This window comes from Lethenteron reissneri, unplaced genomic scaffold (assembly GCF_015708825.2).
Source record: "Lethenteron reissneri isolate LAM-NWPU_2019-01 unplaced genomic scaffold, ASM1570882v1 scaffold_1639, whole genome shotgun sequence".
In the NCBI taxonomy this organism is placed as follows: domain Eukaryota; kingdom Metazoa; phylum Chordata; class Hyperoartia; order Petromyzontiformes; family Petromyzontidae; genus Lethenteron; species Lethenteron reissneri.
This window is the reverse complement of record NW_026891376.1, coordinates 3,255,128-3,272,243: the sequence shown is the minus strand read 5'-3', so window position 1 is coordinate 3,272,243 and position 17,116 is coordinate 3,255,128. Positions and strand designations below refer to the sequence as shown.

At 47.0% G+C, this 17,116-nt stretch overlaps 1 protein-coding gene across 1 annotated transcript in view; it reads right to left on the bottom strand.

Annotated features, from left to right (window-relative positions):
* Positions 1–1,313: 1,313 nt before the first annotated feature.
* Positions 1,314–17,116, bottom strand: part of LOC133338956 (RNA-binding protein 25-like) — a 66,073-nt gene continuing 50,270 nt past the window's right edge. Inside the window, exons 2-4 of the mRNA XM_061547083.1 lie at positions 15,323–16,367; positions 15,215–15,246; positions 1,314–1,679 (exon numbers count right to left, since the gene is read on the bottom strand). Coding sequence (XP_061403067.1) covers positions 1,598–1,679; positions 15,215–15,246; positions 15,323–16,367 — 1,159 coding nt within the window. The 3' untranslated portion in view covers positions 1,314–1,597. The remainder of the gene's footprint in view (positions 1,680–15,214; positions 15,247–15,322; positions 16,368–17,116) is intronic.

Sequence of the window (17,116 nt, the reverse complement as noted above, 5' to 3'; positions counted from 1 at the left end):
ATTCATCCACGGACTCACTCACATCACTCAGAATCATTCATCCCATCTTCATCTATTCATCACTCAGTCATTCATCCACGGACTCACTCAATCATTCATTCACCCATTCCATCCATCCATTCATCTATTCATTCATAGATTCATTCATCCATCCATCATCGATTCATTCATCTACTCATTCGCCGACTCATTCACCCAAGGACTCAATCATTCATTCACCCATCCATCCATTCATTTATTCATTCATCGATTCATTCACCCATTCATCACTCATTCACTCATTCATTCACCCACGACTCACTCAATATTCATTCACCCATCCATCCATTCATCTATTCATTCATCGATTCATTCATCTACTCATTCGCCGACTCATTCATCTACGGACTCAATCATTCATTCACCCATCCATCCATCTATTCATTTATCTATTCATTCACCCATTCATCTACTCATTCACCCATTCATCTACTCATTCACTCACTCATTCACCCTTCATCTACTCATTCACTCACTCATTCACCCATTCATCTACTCATTCACTCACTCATTCACCCATTCATCTACTCATTCACTCACTCATTCACCCATCTCTACTCATTCACTCACTCATTCACCCATTCATCTACTCATTCACTCACTCATTCACCCATTCATCTACTCATTCACTCACTCATTCACCCATTCATCTACTCATTCACTCACTCATTCACACCATTCATCTACTCATTCACTCACTCATTCCCCTTCATCTACTCATTCACATCATCTCTCATTCACTCACTCATTCATCTACTCATTCACTCACTCATTCACCCATTCATCTACTCATTCACTCACCTCATTCACCCATTCATCTACTCATTCACTCACTCATTCACCCATTCATCTACTCATTCACTCACTCATTCACCCATTCATCTACTCATTCACTCACTCATTCACCCATTCAGTGCAGTGCGGTAATTTACCTCCATTCACCAACAGCTGGAGGAAGGGGGCGGGGCACCTCCACTGACGTCATCAGCCCCGCGGGGGGCGGGGCTCCCACCACCCCGATGACGCACGCGGGATTGACGTCGAAAGACGTCACGGTTTCCGGTCGCCCCGCGTGACGTAATCCACCCATATAAGGAGCGCTCCTGGTGACGTCGCATTTCCGGTGGCCCCCTCCCGCCCCCCACGCTCGCACGTGGCTGGGGCGATGACGCAACATGCCCATATAAGGTTCGCCTCCAGCAGTGACGTCACACAATCCACATTGCGGGGGCGGGGTCCCCTCTGGCCCCCACCTCCCCTTGCGATTCGTCGGAGGGTGGCTGAGCGTGATTACGTCACGCGCCTTATATGGGTAGGCCCCGCCCCCCCTCCCGCTGACTGCGCGTTGACGTCACGCGGTCGGCGTTGGTGACGTTCATCTTCAACTGCCCGGTTTCTCCCGTGCGTGATGACGTCACTTGCCGACGCGATGACGTAGATGGGGGGAGCGAGGCGGCGCGGCTGAAATTGGCGCGAAAATTAGACGTACGAAAAGAAAATGGCCGCTTATAGTTTTGTTATTTTTCTTTTTAAATTTCTTTATTTTAAAAGCTTAAAATTAATTAATTTCTTCGTTTCTTGGCAAATGTGGTCGCCTTTTTCCACCAGGTTTCTCCTCAGAATTGTGTTGCGACGCCCACCTGCCAACGACATTTAAGGTAAACATTATATTCGTAAGGGTTCATGGGCAATGTTATGGTGAGGTAAAACGTAAGGGTTACTATACGGAGCTTCTTTTAGAAGAGTAGGCCAAGTACCCCTTCCACCCCCTCTGCTATAGCTGCCTCTAGTTGTGGGCTCAGTGTTAAAATCGCTGAGGCTCACAGAGCCAGACTAAGGCTCCCACAGGGTTCAGTGTTAGAGGCTCACAGAGCCAGACTAAGGCTCCCATAGGGTTCAGTGTTAGAGGCTCACAGAGCCAGACTAAGGCTCCCATAGGGTTCAGTGTTAATCACTGAGGCTCACAGAGCCAGACTGAGGCTCACTCCCCATAGGGTTCAGTGTTGATCACTGAGGCTCACAGAGCCAGACTAAGGCTCCCACAGGGTTCAGTGTTAATCTCTGAGGCTCACAGAGCCAGACTAAGGCTCCCACAGGGTTCAGTGTTAATCACCGAGGCTCACAGAGCCAGACTAAGGCTCCCACAGGGTTCAGTGTTAATCACCGAGGCTCACAGAGCCAGACTAAGGCTCCCACAGGGTTCAGTGTTAATCACTGAGGCTCACAGAGCCAGACTAAGGCTCCCACAGGGTTCAGTGTTAATCACTGAGGCTCACAGAGCCAGACTAAGGCTCCCACAGGGTTCAGTGTTAATCACTGAGGCTCACAGAGCCAGACTAGGGCTCCCACAGGGTTCAGTGTTAATCACCGAGGCTCACAGAGCCAGACTAAGGCTCCCATAGGGTTCAGTGTTAATCACTGAGGCTCACAGAGCCAGACTGAGGCTCACTCCCCATAGGGTTCAGTGTTGATCACTGAGGCTCACAGAGCCAGACTAAGGCTCCCACAGGGTTCAGTGTTAATCACTGAGGCTCACAGAGCCAGACTAAGGCTCCCACAGGGTTCAGTGTTAATCTCTGAGGCTCACAGAGCCAGACTAAGGCTCCCACAGGGTTCAGTGTTAATCACCGAGGCTCACAGAGCCAGACTAAGGCTCCCACAGGGTTCAGTGTTAATCACCGAGGCTCACAGAGCCAGACTAAGGCTCCCACAGGGTTCAGTGTTAATCACTGAGGCTCACAGAGCCAGACTAAGGCTCCCACAGGGTTCAGTGTTAATCACTGAGGCTCACAGAGCCAGACTAAGGCTCCCACAGGGTTCAGTGTTAATCACTGAGGCTCACAGAGCCAGACTAAGGCTCCCACAGGGTTCAGTGTTAATCACCGAGGCTCACAGAGCCAGACTAAGGCTCCCACAGGGTTCAGTGTTAATCACTGAGGCTCACAGAGCCAGACTAAGGCTCCCTCTCCCATAGGGTTCAGTGTTAATCACTGAGGCTCACAGAGCCAGACTGAGGCTCCCTCTCCCATAGGGTTCAGTGTTAATCACTGAGGCTCACAGAGCCAGACTGAGGCTCCCTCTCCCATAGGGTTCAGTGTTAATCACCGAGGCTCATAGAGCCAGACTAAGGCTCCCTATCCCATAGGGTTCAGTGTTAATCACTGAGGCTCACAGAGCCAGACTAAGGCTCCCACAGGGTTCAGTGTTGATCACTGAGGCTCACAGAGCCAGACTAAGGCTCCCATAGGGTTCAGTGTTAATCACTGAGGCTCACAGAGCCAGACTGAGGCTCCCTCCCATAGGGTTCAGTGTTAATCACTGAGGCTCACAGAGCCAGACTGAGGCTCCCATAGGGTTCAGTGTTAATCACTGAGGCTCACAGAGCCAGACTGAGGCTCCCATAGGGTTCAGTGTTAATCACTGAGGCTCACAGAGCCAGACTAAGGCTCCCTCCCATAGGGTTCAGTGTTAAAATCACTGAGGCTCACAGAGCCAGACTAAGGCTCCCTCCCATAGGGTTCAGTGTTAATCACCGAGGCTCAGAGCCAGACTAAGGCTCCCTCCCATAGGGTTCAGTGTTAATCACTGAGGCTCACAGAGCCAGACTAAGGCTCACTCCCATAGGGTTCAGTGTTAATCACTGAGGCTCACAGAGCCAGACTGAGGCTCCCATAGGGTTCAGTGTTAATCACTGAGGCTCACAGAGCCAGACTGAGGCTCCCTCCCATAGGGTTCAGTGTTAATCACTGAGGCTCACAGAGCCAGACTAAGGCTCCCTCTCACATAGGGTTCAGTGTTAATCACTGAGGCTCACAGAGCCAGACTAAGGCTCACTCCCATAGGGTTCAGTGTTAATCACTGAGGCTCACAGAGCCAGACTGAGGCTCCCTCCCATAGGGTTCAGTGTTAATCACCGAGGCTCACAGAGCCAGACTAAGGCTCCCTCCCATAGGGTTCAGTGTTAATCACTGAGGCTCACAGAGCCAGACTGAGGCTCCCATAGGGTTCAGTGTTAATCACTGAGGCTCACAGAGCCAGACTAAGGTTCCCTTAGGGTTCAGTGTTAATCACTGAGGCTCACAGAGCCAGACTAAGGCTTCCTATCCCATAGGGTTCAATGTTAATCGCTGAGGCTCACAGAGCCAGACTAAGGCTCCCTCCCATAGGGTTCAGTGTTAATCACTGAGGCTCACAGAGCCAGACTGAGGCTCCCTCCCCCATAGGGTTCAGTGTTAAAATCACTGAGGCTCACAGAGCCAGACTGAGGCTCCCATAGGGTTCAGTGTTAATCACTGAGGCTCACAGAGCCAGACTAAGGCTCCCATAGGGATCAGTGTTAAAATCACTGAGGCTCACAGAGCCAGACTAAGGCTCCCTCCCCCATAGGGTTCGGTGTTAATCACTGAGGCTCACAGAGCCAGACTAAGGCTCCTATAGGGTTCAGTGTTAAAATCACTGAGGCTCACAGAGCCAGACTAAGGCTCCTATAGGGTTCAGTGTTAAAATCACTGAGGCTCACAGAGCCAGACTAAGGCTCCCTCCCCCACAGGGTTCAGTGTTAAAATCACTGAGGCTCACAGAGCCAGACTAAGGCACGAGTAATGGGAGGTCACGTGGCGACGTCATGGAATTCTGGAGCGCGTGACACTCACAACACAGAGAGAGAGAGAGATAAAGGTACAGCCAAAGCTCCCCCGTGTAGCCTCCAGCAGGCTATCGGGGGCAAGTGACTGTGAGTTGTAGAGTGGGTGTGAATTTGAGGCGAGGTCGACCTGATTGATGTGAATTCTAGTGATGTTCTAGAAGGGATGGAGAGCTGAGTGATGTGAATTCTAGCGGTGTTCTAGAAGGGATGGAGAGCTGAGTGATGTGAATTATAGCGATGTTCTGGAAGGGATGGAGAGCTGAGTGATGTGAATTCTAGTGGTGTTCTGGAAGGGATAGAGAGCTGAGTGATGTGAATTCTAGCGGTGTTCTAGAAGGGATGGAGAGCTGAGTGATGTGAATTCTAGTGGTGTTCTAGAAGGGATGGAGAGCTGAGTGATGTGAATTCTAGTGATGTTCTAGAAGGGATAGAGAGCTGAGTGATGTGAATTATAGTGATGTTCTGGAAGGGATGGAGAGCTGAGTGATGTGAATTCTAGTGATGTTCTAGAAGGGATTGAGAGCTGAGTGATGTGAATTCTAGTGGTGTTCTGGAAGGGATGGAGAGCTGAGTGATGTGAATTCTAGCGGTGTTCTAGAAGGGATGGAGAGCTGAGTGATGTGAATTCTAGCGGTGTTCTAGAAGGGATGGAGAGCTGAGTGATGTGAATTCTAGTGGTGTTCTAGAAGGGATGGAGAGCTGAGTGATGTGAATTATAGCGATGTTCTAGAAGGGATGGAGAGCTGAGTGATGTGAATTCTAGTGGTGTTCTAGAAGGGACAGAGAGCTGAGTGATGTGAATTCTAGTGATGTTCTAGAAGGGATTGAGAGCTGAGTGATGTGAATTATAGCGATGTTCTAGAAGGGATGGAGAGCTGAGTGATGTGAATTCTAGTGGTGTTCTAGAAGGGATGGAGAGCTGAGTGATGTGAATTCTAGTGATGTTCTGGAAGGGATGGAGAGCTGAGTGATGTGAATTCTAGCGGTGTTCTAGAAGGGATGGAGAGCTGAGTGATGTGAATTCTAGTGATGTTCTGGAAGGGATGGAGAGCTGAGTGATGTGAATTCTAGCGGTGTTCTAGAAGGGATAGAGAGCTGAGTGATGTGAATTCTAGTGATGTTCTAGAAGGGATTGAGAGCTGAGTGATGTGAATTATAGCGATGTTCTAGAAGGGATGGAGAGCTGAGTGATGTGAATTCTAGTGATGTTCTAGAAAGGATAGAGAGCTGAGTGATGTGAATTCTAGTGGTGTTCTAGAAGGGACAGAGAGCTGAGTGATGTGAATTCTAGTGATGTTCTAGAAGGGATTGAGAGCTGAGTGATGTGAATTATAGCGATGTTCTAGAAGGGATGGAGAGCTGAGTGATGTGAATTCTAGTGGTGTTCTAGAAGGGACAGAGAGCTGAGTGATGTGAATTATAGTGATGTTCTAGAAGGGATAGAGAGCTGAGTGATGTGAATTCTAGCGGTGTTCTGGAAGGGATGGAGAGCTGAGTGATGTGAATTATAGTGATGTTCTAGAAGGGATGGAGAGCTGAGTGATGTGAATTCTAGTGATGTTCTAGAAGGGATAGAGAGCTGAGTGATGTGAATTCTAGTGATCTTCTAGAAGGGATGGAGAGCTGAGTGATATGAATTCTAGCGATGTTTTAGAAGAGATATAGAGCTGAGTGATGTGAATTCTAGTGATGTTCTAGAAGGGATAGAGAGCTGAGTGATGTGAATTCTAGCGGTGTTCTAGAAGGGATGGAGAGCTGAGTTATGTGAATTCTAGTGATGTTCTAGAAGGGACAGAGAGCTGAGTGATGTGAATTATAGCGATGTTTTAGAAGGGATAGAGAGCTGAGTGATGTGAATTCTAGCGGTGTTCTAGAAGGGATGGAGAGCTGAGTGATGTGAATTCTAGTGGTGTTCTAGAAGGGATGGAGAGCTGAGTGATGTGAATTCTAGCGGTGTTCTAGAAGGGATGGAGAGCTGAGTGATGTGAATTCTAGTGATGTTCTAGAAGGGACAGAGAGCTGAGTGATGTGAATTCTAGCGGTGTTCTAGAAGGGATAGAGAGCTGAGTGATGTGAATTATAGCGATGTTTTAGAAGGGATAGAGAGCTGAGTGATGTGAATTCTAGCGATGTTCTAGAAGGGACAGAGAGCTGAGTGATGTGAATTATAGCGATGTTCTAGAAGGGATAGAGAGCTGAGTGATGTGAATTATAGTGGTGTTCTAGAAGGGATAGAGAGCTGAGTGATGTGAATTCTAGTGATGTTCTAGAAGGGATTGAGAGCTGAGTGATGTGAATTATAGCGATGTTCTAGAAGGGATGGAGAGCTGAGTGATGTGAATTCTAGTGATGTTCTAGAAGGGATAGAGAGCTGAGTGATGTGAATTCTATCGATGTTCTAGAAGGGACAGAGAGCTGAGTGATGTGAATTCTAGCGGTGTTCTAGAAGGGATAGAGAGCTGAGTGATGTGAATTCTAGTGATGTTCTAGAAGGGATAGAGAGCTGAGTGATGTGAATTCTATCGATGTTCTAGAAGGGACAGAGAGCTGAGTGATGTGAATTCTAGCGATGTTCTAGAAGGGATAGAGAGCTGAGTGATGTGAATTCTAGAGATGTTCTAGAAGAGATATAGAGCTGAGTGATGTGAATTCTAGTGATGTTCTAGAAGGGATAGAGAGCTGAGTGATGTGAATTCTAGTGATGTTCTAGAAAGGATAGAGAGCTGAGTGATGTGAATTCTAGTGATGTTCTAGAAGGGATGGAGAGCTGAGTGATGTGAATTCTAGTGATGTTCTAGAAAGGATAGAGAGCTGAGTGATGTGAATTCTAGTGATGTTCTAGAAGGGATGGAGAGCTGAGTGATGTGAATTCTAGTGATGTTCTAGAAGGGACAGAGAGCTGAGTGATGTGAATTCTAGTGATGTTCTAGAAAGGATAGAGAGCTGAGTGATGTGAATTCTAGTGATGTTCTAGAAAGGATAGAGAGCTGAGTAATGTGAATTCTAGTGAAGTTCTAGAAGGGATAGAGAGCTGAGTGATGTGAATTCTAGTGATGTTCTAGAAGGGACAGAGAGCTGAGTGATGTGAATTCTAGCGATGTTCTAGAAGGGATAGAGAGCTGAGTGATGTGAATTCTAGTGATGTACTGGAAGGGATAGAGAGCTGAGTGATGTGAATTCTAGTGATGTTCTAGAAGGGACAGAGAGCTGAGTGATGTGAATTCTAGTGATGTTCTAGAAGGGATAGACAGCTGAGTGATGTGAATTCTAGCGATGTTCTAGAAGGGATAGAGAGCTGAGTGATGTGAATTCTAGTGATGTTCTAGAAGGGATGGAGAGCTGAGTTATGTGAGTTCTAGTGATGTTCTAGAAGGGACAGAGAGCTGAGTGATGTGAATTCTAGCGGTGTTCTAGAAGGGATAGAGAGCTGAGTGATGTGAATTATAGCGATGTTTTAGAAGGGATAGAGAGCTGAGTGATGTGAATTCTAGCGGTGTTCTAGAAGGGATGGAGAGCTGAGTGATGTGAATTCTAGTGATGTTCTAGAAGGGATTGAGAGCTGAGTGATGTGAATTATAGCGATGTTCTAGAAGGGATGGAGAGCTGAGTGATGTGAATTCTAGTGATGTTCTAGAAGGGATAGAGAGCTGAGTGATGTGAATTCTATCGATGTTCTAGAAGGGACAGAGAGCTGAGTGATGTGAATTCTAGAGATGTTCTAGAAGAGATATAGAGCTGAGTGATGTGAATTCTAGTGATGTTCTAGAAGGGATAGAGAGCTGAGTGATGTGAATTCTAGTGATGTTCTAGAAAGGGATAGAGAGCTGAGTGATGTGAATTCTAGTGATGTTCTAGAAGGGATGGAGAGCTGAGTGATGTGAATTCTAGTGATGTTCTAGAAAGGGATAGAGAGCTGAGTGATGTGAATTCTAGTGATGTTCTAGAAAGGATAGAGAGCTGAGTGATGTGAATTCTAGTGATGTTCTAGAAGGGACAGAGAGCTGAGTGATGTGAATTCTAGTGATGTTCTAGAAAGGATAGAGAGCTGAGTGATGTGAATTCTAGTGATGTTCTAGAAAGGATAGAGAGCTGAGTGATGTGAATTCTAGTGATGTTCTAGAAGGGATAGAGAGCTGAGTGATGTGAATTCTAGTGATGTTCTAGAAGGGACAGAGAGCTGAGTGATGTGAATTCTAGCGATGTTCTAGAAGGGATTCTAGAGAGCTGAGTGATGTGAATTCTAGTGATGTACTGGAAGGGATAGAGAGCTGAGTGATGTGAATTCTAGTGATGTTCTAGAAGGGACAGAGAGCTGAGTGATGTGAATTCTAGTGATGTTCTAGAAGGGATAGACAGCTGAGTGATGTGAATTCTAGCGATGTTCTAGAAGGGATAGAGAGCTGAGTGATGTGAATTCTAGTGATGTTCTAGAAGGGATAGAGAGCTGAGTGATGTGAATTCTAGTGATGTTCTAGAAGGGATAGAGAGCTGAGTGATGTGAATTCTAGTGATGTACTGGAAGGGATAGAGAGCTGAGTGATGTGAATTCTAGTGATGTTCTAGAAGGGACAGAGAGCTGAGTGATGTGAATTCTAGTGATGTTCTAGAAGGGATAGACAGCTGAGTGATGTGAATTCTAGCGATGTTCTAGAAGGGATAGAGAGCTGAGTGATGTGAATTCTAGTGATGTTCTAGAAGGGATAGAGAGCTGAGTGATGTGAATTCTAGTGGTGTTCTGGAAGGGATAGAGAGCTGAGTGATGTGAATTTTAGTGATGTTCTAGAAGGGATAGAGAGCTGAGTGATGTGAATTCTAGTGGTGTTCTAGAAGGGATGGAGAGATTAGTGATGTGAATTCTGGAGATGTTCTAGAAGGGACAGAGAGCTGAGTGATGTGAATTCTAGAAATGTTCTAGAAGGGATATAGAGCTGAGTGATGTGAATTCTAGTGATGTTCTTGAAGGGATCGAGAGCTGAGTGATGTGAATTCTAGCGGTGTTCTGGAAGGGATAGAGAGCTGAGTGATGTGAATTCTAGAGATGCTCTGGAAGGGATAGAGAGCTGAGTGATGTGAATTCTAGTGATGTTCTAGAAGGGATGGAGAGCTGAGTGATGTGAATTCTAGTGATGTTCTAGAAAGGATAGAGAGCTGAGTGATGTGAATTCTAGTGATGTTCTAGAAAGGATAGAGAGCTGAGTGATGTGAATTCTAGTGATGTTCTAGAAGGGACAGAGAGCTGAGTGATGTGAATTCTAGTGATGTTCTAGAAAGGATAGAGAGCTGAGTGATGTGAATTCTAGTGATGTTCTTGAAAGGATAGAGAGCTGAGTGATGTGAATTCTAGTGATGTTCTGGAAGGGATAGAGAGCTGAGTGATGTGAATTCTAGCGGTGTTCTAGAAGGGACAGAGAGCTGAATGATGTGAATTCTAGTGATGTTCTAGAAGGGATCGAGAGCTGAGTGATGTGAATTCTAGTGATGTTCTAGAAAGGATAGAGAGCTGAGTGATGTGAATTCTAGTGATGTTCTAGAAGGGATGGAGAGCTGAGTGATGTGAATTCTAGTGATGTTCTGGAAGGGATAGAGAGTGGAGTGATGTGAATTCTAGTGATGTTCTAGAAGGGACAGAGAGCTGAATGATGTGAATTCTAGTGATGTTCTAGAAGGGATCGAGAGCTGAGTGATGTGAATTCTAGTGATGTTCTAGAAGGGATGGAGAGCTGAGTGATGTGAATTCTAGTGATGTTCTAGAAGGGATAGAGAGTGGAGTGATGTGAATTCTAGTGATGTTCTAGAAGGGATAGAGAGCTGAGTGATGTGAATTCTAGCGATGTTCTAGAAGGGATAGAGAGCTGAGTGATGTGAATTCTAGTGATGTTCTAGAAGGGATGGAGAGCTGAGTGATGTGAATTCTAGTGATGTTCTAGAAGGGATAGAGAGCTGAGTGATGTGAATTCTAGTGATGTTCTAGAAGGGACAGAGAGCTGAGTGATGTGAATTCTAGTGATGTTCTAGAAGGGATAGAGAGCTGAGTGATGTGAATTCTAGCAATGTTCTAGAAGGGATGGAGAGCTGAGTGATGTGAATTCTAGCGATGTTCTAGAAGGGATAGAGAGCTGAGTGATGTGAATTCTAGTGATGTTCTAGAAGGGATAGAGAGCTGAGTGATGTGAATTCTAGTGATGTTCTAGAAGGGATAGAGAGCTGAGTGATGTGAATTCTAGTGGTGTTCTGGAAGGGACAGAGAGCTGAGTGATGTGAATTTTAGTGATGTTCTAGAAGGGATAGAGAGCTGAGTGATGTGAATTCTAGTGATGTTCTAGAAGGGATGGAGAGCTGAGTGATGTGAATTCTAGCGATGTTCTAGAAGGGACAGAGAGCTGAGTGATGTGAATTCTAGTGGTGTTCTAGAAGGGATAGAGAGCTGAGTGATGTGAATTCTAGAGATGTTCTAGAAGGGATATAGAGCTGAGTGATGTGAATTCTAGCAATGTTCTAGAAGGGATGGAGAGCTGAGTGATGTGAATTCTAGTGATGTTCTAGAAGGGACAGAGAGCTGAGTGATGTGAATTCTAGTGATGTTCTAGAAGAGATAGAGAGTTGAGTGATGTGAATTCTAGTGATGTTCTGGAAGGGATAGAGAGCTGAGTGATGTGAATTCTAGTGATGTTCTAGAAGGGATAGAGCGCTGAGTGATGTGAATTCTAGTGATGTTCTAGAAGGGATAGAGAGCTGAGTGATGTGAATTATAGTGATGTTCTAGAAGGGATAGAGAGCTGAGTGATGTGAATTCTAGTGATGTTCTAGAAGGGATAGAGAGCTGAGTGATGTGAATTCTAGCGATGTTCTAGAAGGGATAGAGAGCTGAGTGATGTGAATTCTAGTGATGTTCTAGAAGGGATAGAGAGCTGAGTGATGTGAATTTTAGTGATGTTCTAGAAGGGATAGAGAGCTGAGTGATGTGATTTCTAGCGATGTTCTAGAAGAGATAGAGAGCTGAGTGATGTGAATTCTAGTGATGTTCTAGAAGGGATAGAGAGCTGAGTGATGTGAATTCTAGTGGTGTTCTAGAAGGGATAGAGAGCTGAGTGATGTGAATTCTAGTGATGTTCTAGAAGGGATGGAGAGCTGTGTGATGTGAATTCTAGTGATGTTCTAGAAGGGACAGAGAGCTGAATGATGTGAATTCTAGTGATGTTCTAGAAGGGATAGAGAGCTGAGTGATGTGAATTTTTGTGATGTTCTGGAAGGGATAGAGAGCTGAGTGATGTGAATTCTAGCGATGTTCTAGAAGGGACAGAGAGCTGAGTGATGTGAATTCTAGTGATGTTCTAGAAGGGACAGAGAGCTGAGTGATGTGAATTCTAGTGATGTTCTAGAAGGGATGGAGAGCTGAGTGATGTGAATTCTAGTGATGTTCTGGAAGGGATAGAGAGTGGAGTGATGTGAATTCTAGTGATGTTCTAGAAGGGACAGAGAGCTGAATGATGTGAATTCTAGTGATGTTCTAGAAGGGATCGAGAGCTGAGTGATGTAAATTCTAGGTGATGTTCTAGAAGGGATGGAGAGCTGAGTGATGTGAATTCTAGTGATGTTCTAGAAGGGATAGAGAGTGGAGTGATGTGAATTCTAGTGATGTTCTAGAAGGGATAGAGAGCTGAGTGATGTGAATTCTAGTGATGTTCTAGAAGGGATAGAGAGCTGAGTGATGTGAATTCTAGTGATGTTCTAGAAGGGATGGAGAGCTGAGTGATGTGAATTCTAGTGATGTTCTAGAAGGGATAGAGAGCTGAGTGATGTGATTCTAGTGATGTTCTAGAAGGGACAGAGAGCTGAGTGATGTGAATTCTAGTGATGTTCTAGAAGGGATAGAGAGCTGAGTGATGTGAATTCTAGCAATGTTCTAGAAGGGATGGAGAGCTGAGTGATGTGAATTCTAGCGATGTTCTAGAAGGGATAGAGAGCTGAGTGATGTGAATTCTAGTGATGTTCTAGAAGGGATAGAGAGCTGAGTGATGTGAATTCTAGTGATGTTCTAGAAGGGATAGAGAGCTGAGTGATGTGAATTCTAGTGGTGTTCTGGAAGGGACAGAGAGCTGAGTGATGTGAATTTTAGTGATGTTCTAGAAGGGATAGAGAGCTGAGTGATGTGAATTCTAGTGATGTTCTAGAAGGGATGGAGAGCTGAGTGATGTGAATTCTAGCGATGTTCTAGAAGGGACAGAGAGCTGAGTGATGTGAATTCTAGTGATGTTCTAGAAGGGATGGAGAGCTGAGTGGTGTGAATTCTAGTGATGTTCTAGAAGGGATAGAGAGCTGAGTGATGTGAATTCTAGCGGTGTTCTAGAAGGGATAGAGAGCTGAGTGATGTGAATTCTAGTGATGTTCTAGAAGGGATAGAGAGCTGAGTGATGTGATTTCTAGCGATGTTCTAGAAGGGATAGAGAGCTGAGTGGTGTGAATGCTAGCGATGTTCTAGAAGGGATAGAGAGCTGAGTGATGTGAATTCTAGCGAGGTTCTAGAAGGGATAGAGAGCTGAGTGATGTGAATTCTAGTGATGTTCTAGAAGAGATAGAGAGATTAGTGATGTGAATTCTCGTGATGTTCTAGAAGGGATAGAGACCTGAGTGATGTGAATTCTAGCGGTGTTCTAGAAGGGATAAAGAGTTGAGTGATGTGAATTCTAGTGATGTTCTGGAAGGGATAGAGAGCTGAGTGATGTGAATTCTAGCGATGTTCTAGAAGGGATAGAGAGCTGAGTGATGTGAATTCTAGTGATGTTCTAGAAGGGACGGAGAGCTGAGTGATGTGAATTCTAGTGATGTTCTAGAAGGGATAGAGAGCTGAGTGATGTGAATTTTTGTGATGTTCTGGAAGGGATAGAGAGCTGAGTGATGTGAATTCTAGTGATGTTCTAGAAGGGATATAGAGCTGAGTGATGTGAATTCTAGTGATGTTCTTGAATGGATAGAGAGCTGAGTGATGTGATTTCTAGCGATGTTCTAGAAGGGATTGAGAGCTGAGTGATGTGAATTCTAGCGGTGTTCTAGAAGGGATGGAGAGCTGAGTGATGTGAATTCTAGTGATGTTCTAGAAGGGATAGAGAGCTGAGTGATGTGAATTCTAGTGATGTTCTAGAAGGGATAGAGAGCTGAGTGATGTGAATTCTAGAGATGCTCTGGAAGGGATAGAGAGCTGAGTGATGTGAATTCTAGTGATGTTCTGGAAGGGATAGAGAGCTGAGTGATGTGAATTCTAGCGGTGTTCTGGAAGGGATAGAGAGCTGAGTGATGTGAATTCTAGAGATGTTCTAGAAGGGATGGAGAGCTGAGTGATGTGAATTCTAGTGATGTTCTAGAATGGATTGAGAGCTGAGTGATGTGAATTCTAGTGATGTTCTAGAAGGATCGAGAGCTGAGTGATGTGAATTATCGCGATGTTCTAGAAGGGATAGAGAGCTGAGTGATGTGAATTCTAGCGATGTTCTAGAAGGGATAGAGAGCTGAGTGATGTGAATTTTAGCGATGTTCTGGAAGGGATAGAGAGCTGAGTGATGTGAATTCTAGAGATGTTCTAGAAGGGATAGAGAGCTGAGTGATGTGAATTCTAGTGATGTTCTAGAAGGGACAGAGAGCTGAGTGATGTGAATTCTAGAGATGTTCTAGAAGGGATAGAGAGCTGAGTGATGTGAATTCTAGCCATGTTCTAGAAGGGATAGAGAGCTGAGTGATGTGAATTCTAGCGGTGTTCTGGAAGGGATAGAGAGCTGAGTGATGTGGGGAGCGGTGGGACAGCGGTTAGCGCTCCACTAACACCAATTCAGTAGTGATAGCCATAAATCTGAACCGGTCCTGGACCTCCCCTAGGTCGACTCGGCCTCAAATGAGTTCCCGGTGCGGTGTGCAGTAAACATCACCACTGGGGGAGACAAAGGCGGCCGGGCGTGGTGCTGGCCACCCACCCCCTCGTGTGCCGTGCCGGCCTTCATAGGTGCTGCTACTCGCTACTAACAGCACTTGCCCCAACAGGCTGTTGAGGCTACACGGGGGATCTTTGTCTTTTGCGAATAACAATCAACACATTTGCAATCATCATGCTGACAATGATGGGGGTGGTCTTGCTGATGATGGTGGTGATTATGGACGTGATGATGGTGGTGGTGATGATGATGATGGTGGTGGTGATGGTGGTGGTGATGATGGTAATCATGGAGGTGATGATGATGGTGGTGGTGGTGGTGATGATGATGGTGGTGATTATGGACGTGATGGTGGTGGTGGTGGTGGTGATGATGTTGGTGGTGATGATGGTAATCATGGAGGTGATGATGATGGTGGTGGTGGTGATGATGATGGTGGTTGTGATGGTGGTGATTGTGATGATGGTGGTGATGATGATGGTGGTGATGATGGTGATGATGATGGTGGTGATGGTGGTGATGATGGTGGTGGTGATGGTGGTGATGATGGTGGTGGTGGTGATGATGATGGTGGTGGTGATGGTGGTGATGATGGTGATGTTAAGCTTACCATTCTGTCGGTCTCCATCTCCCCGTGTGTCTATGTGTGTCTCTGTGTGTCTCTGTGCGTCTTTGTCTCCCCGTGTGTCTCTGTGTGTCTCTGTCTCCCCGTGTGTCTCTGTGTGTCTCTGTCTCCCCGTGTGTCTCTGTGTGTCTCTGTCTCCCCGTGTGTCTCTGTGTGTCTCTGTCTCCCCGTGTGTCTCTGTGTGTCTCTGTGTGTATGTGTCTCCCCGTGTCTCCCCGTGTGTCTCCCCGTGTGTCTCTGTCTCCCCGTGTCTCCCCGTGTGTCTCCGTATGTCTCTGTCTCCCCGTGTGTCTCTGTGTGTGTCTCTCTCAGTGTCTCTGTGTGTGTGTCTCTGTGTGTGTCTCTCTGTGTCTCTGTGTCTGTTTCTCTGTGTATCTGTGTGTGTCTCTGTGTGTGTATGTCTCTATGTGTGTGTCTCTGTGTCTGTGTGTGTGTGTGTCTCTGTGTGTCTCTGTGTGCGTGTCTCTGTGTCTGTGTGTCGCTCAGTGTCTCTGTGTGTGTCTCTCTGCGTCTCTGTCTCCCTGTCTCCCTGTGTGTCTCTGTGTGTGTGTCTGTGTGTGTGCGTCTCTGTCTCCCTGTCTCCCTGTGTGTCTCTGTGTGTGTCTGTGTGTGTGTGTCTCTGTGTGTGTCTCTCAGTGTCTCTGTGTGTCTCTCTGCGTCTCTGTGTGTGTCTCTCTGCGTGTGTCTCTGTGTGTGTGTCTCTGTGTCTGTGTGTGTGTGTCTCTCTGCGTCTCTGTGTCTGCCTCTCTGCGTCTCTCTGCGTCTCTCTGTGTCTCTGTCTCTCTGCGTCTCTCTGTGTCTCTGTCTCTCTGCGTCTCTGTGTGTGTCTCTCTGCGTGTGTCTCTGTGTGTGTGTCTCTGTGTCTGTGTGTGTGTGTCTCTCTGCGTCTCTGTGTCTGCCTCTCTGCGTCTCTCTGCGTCTCTCTGTGTCTCTGTCTCTCTGCGTCTCTCTGTGTCTCTGTCTCTCTGCGTCTCTGTGTGTGTCTCTCTGCGTGTGTCTCTGTGTGTGTGTCTCTGTGTCTGTGTGTGTGTGTCTCTCTGCGTCTCTGTGTCTGCCTCTCTGCGTCTCTCTGCGTCTCTCTGTGTCTCTGTCTCTCTGCGTCTCTCTGTGTCTCTGTCTCTCTGCGTCTCTCCGCAGTCTGGATTCTCTCGCGCCGAGTCTCCTTTATAGAGACGTTGACTGCCCCCTCCCCTCCCCCCGTGTCTCCCTCCCCCTCGCTCCCCATTCATCCCCGATCTCTCCCTCCGCTCTCTCCCTCTCTCCCCTTGTCTCTCTCCCTCTCTCCCCACGTGTCTCTCTCCCCCCGTGTCTCTCTCCCCACGTGTCTCTCTCCCCGTGTCTCTCTCCCTCTCTCTCCCCGTGTCTCCCCGTGTCCTTCTCCCCGTGTCTCTCTCCTCGTGTCTCTCCCCCCGTGTCTCTCTACCCACGTGTCTCTCTACCCACGTGTCTCTCTCCACGTGTCTCTCTCCCCCCGTGTCTCTCTACCCACGTGTCTCTCTACCCACGTGTCTCTCTCCCCACGTGTCTCTCTCCCCACGTGTCTCTCTCCCCACGTGTCTCTCTCCCCGTGTCTCTCTCCCCCCGTGTCTCTCTCCCCACGTGTCTCTCTCCCCCCGTGTCTCTCTCCCCGTGTCTCTCTCCCCCCGTGTCTCTCTCCCCACGTGTCTCTCTCCCCGTGTCTCTCTCCCTCTCTCTCCCCGTGTCTCCCCGTGTCCTTCTCCCCGTGTCTCTCTCCTCGTGTCTCTCCCCCCGTGTCTCTCTACCCACGTGTCTCTCTACCCACGTGTCTCTCTCCACGTGTCTCTCTCCCCCCGTGTCTCTCTACCCACGTGTCTCTCTACCCACGTGTCTCTCTACCACGTGTCTCTCTCCACGTGTCTCTCTCCA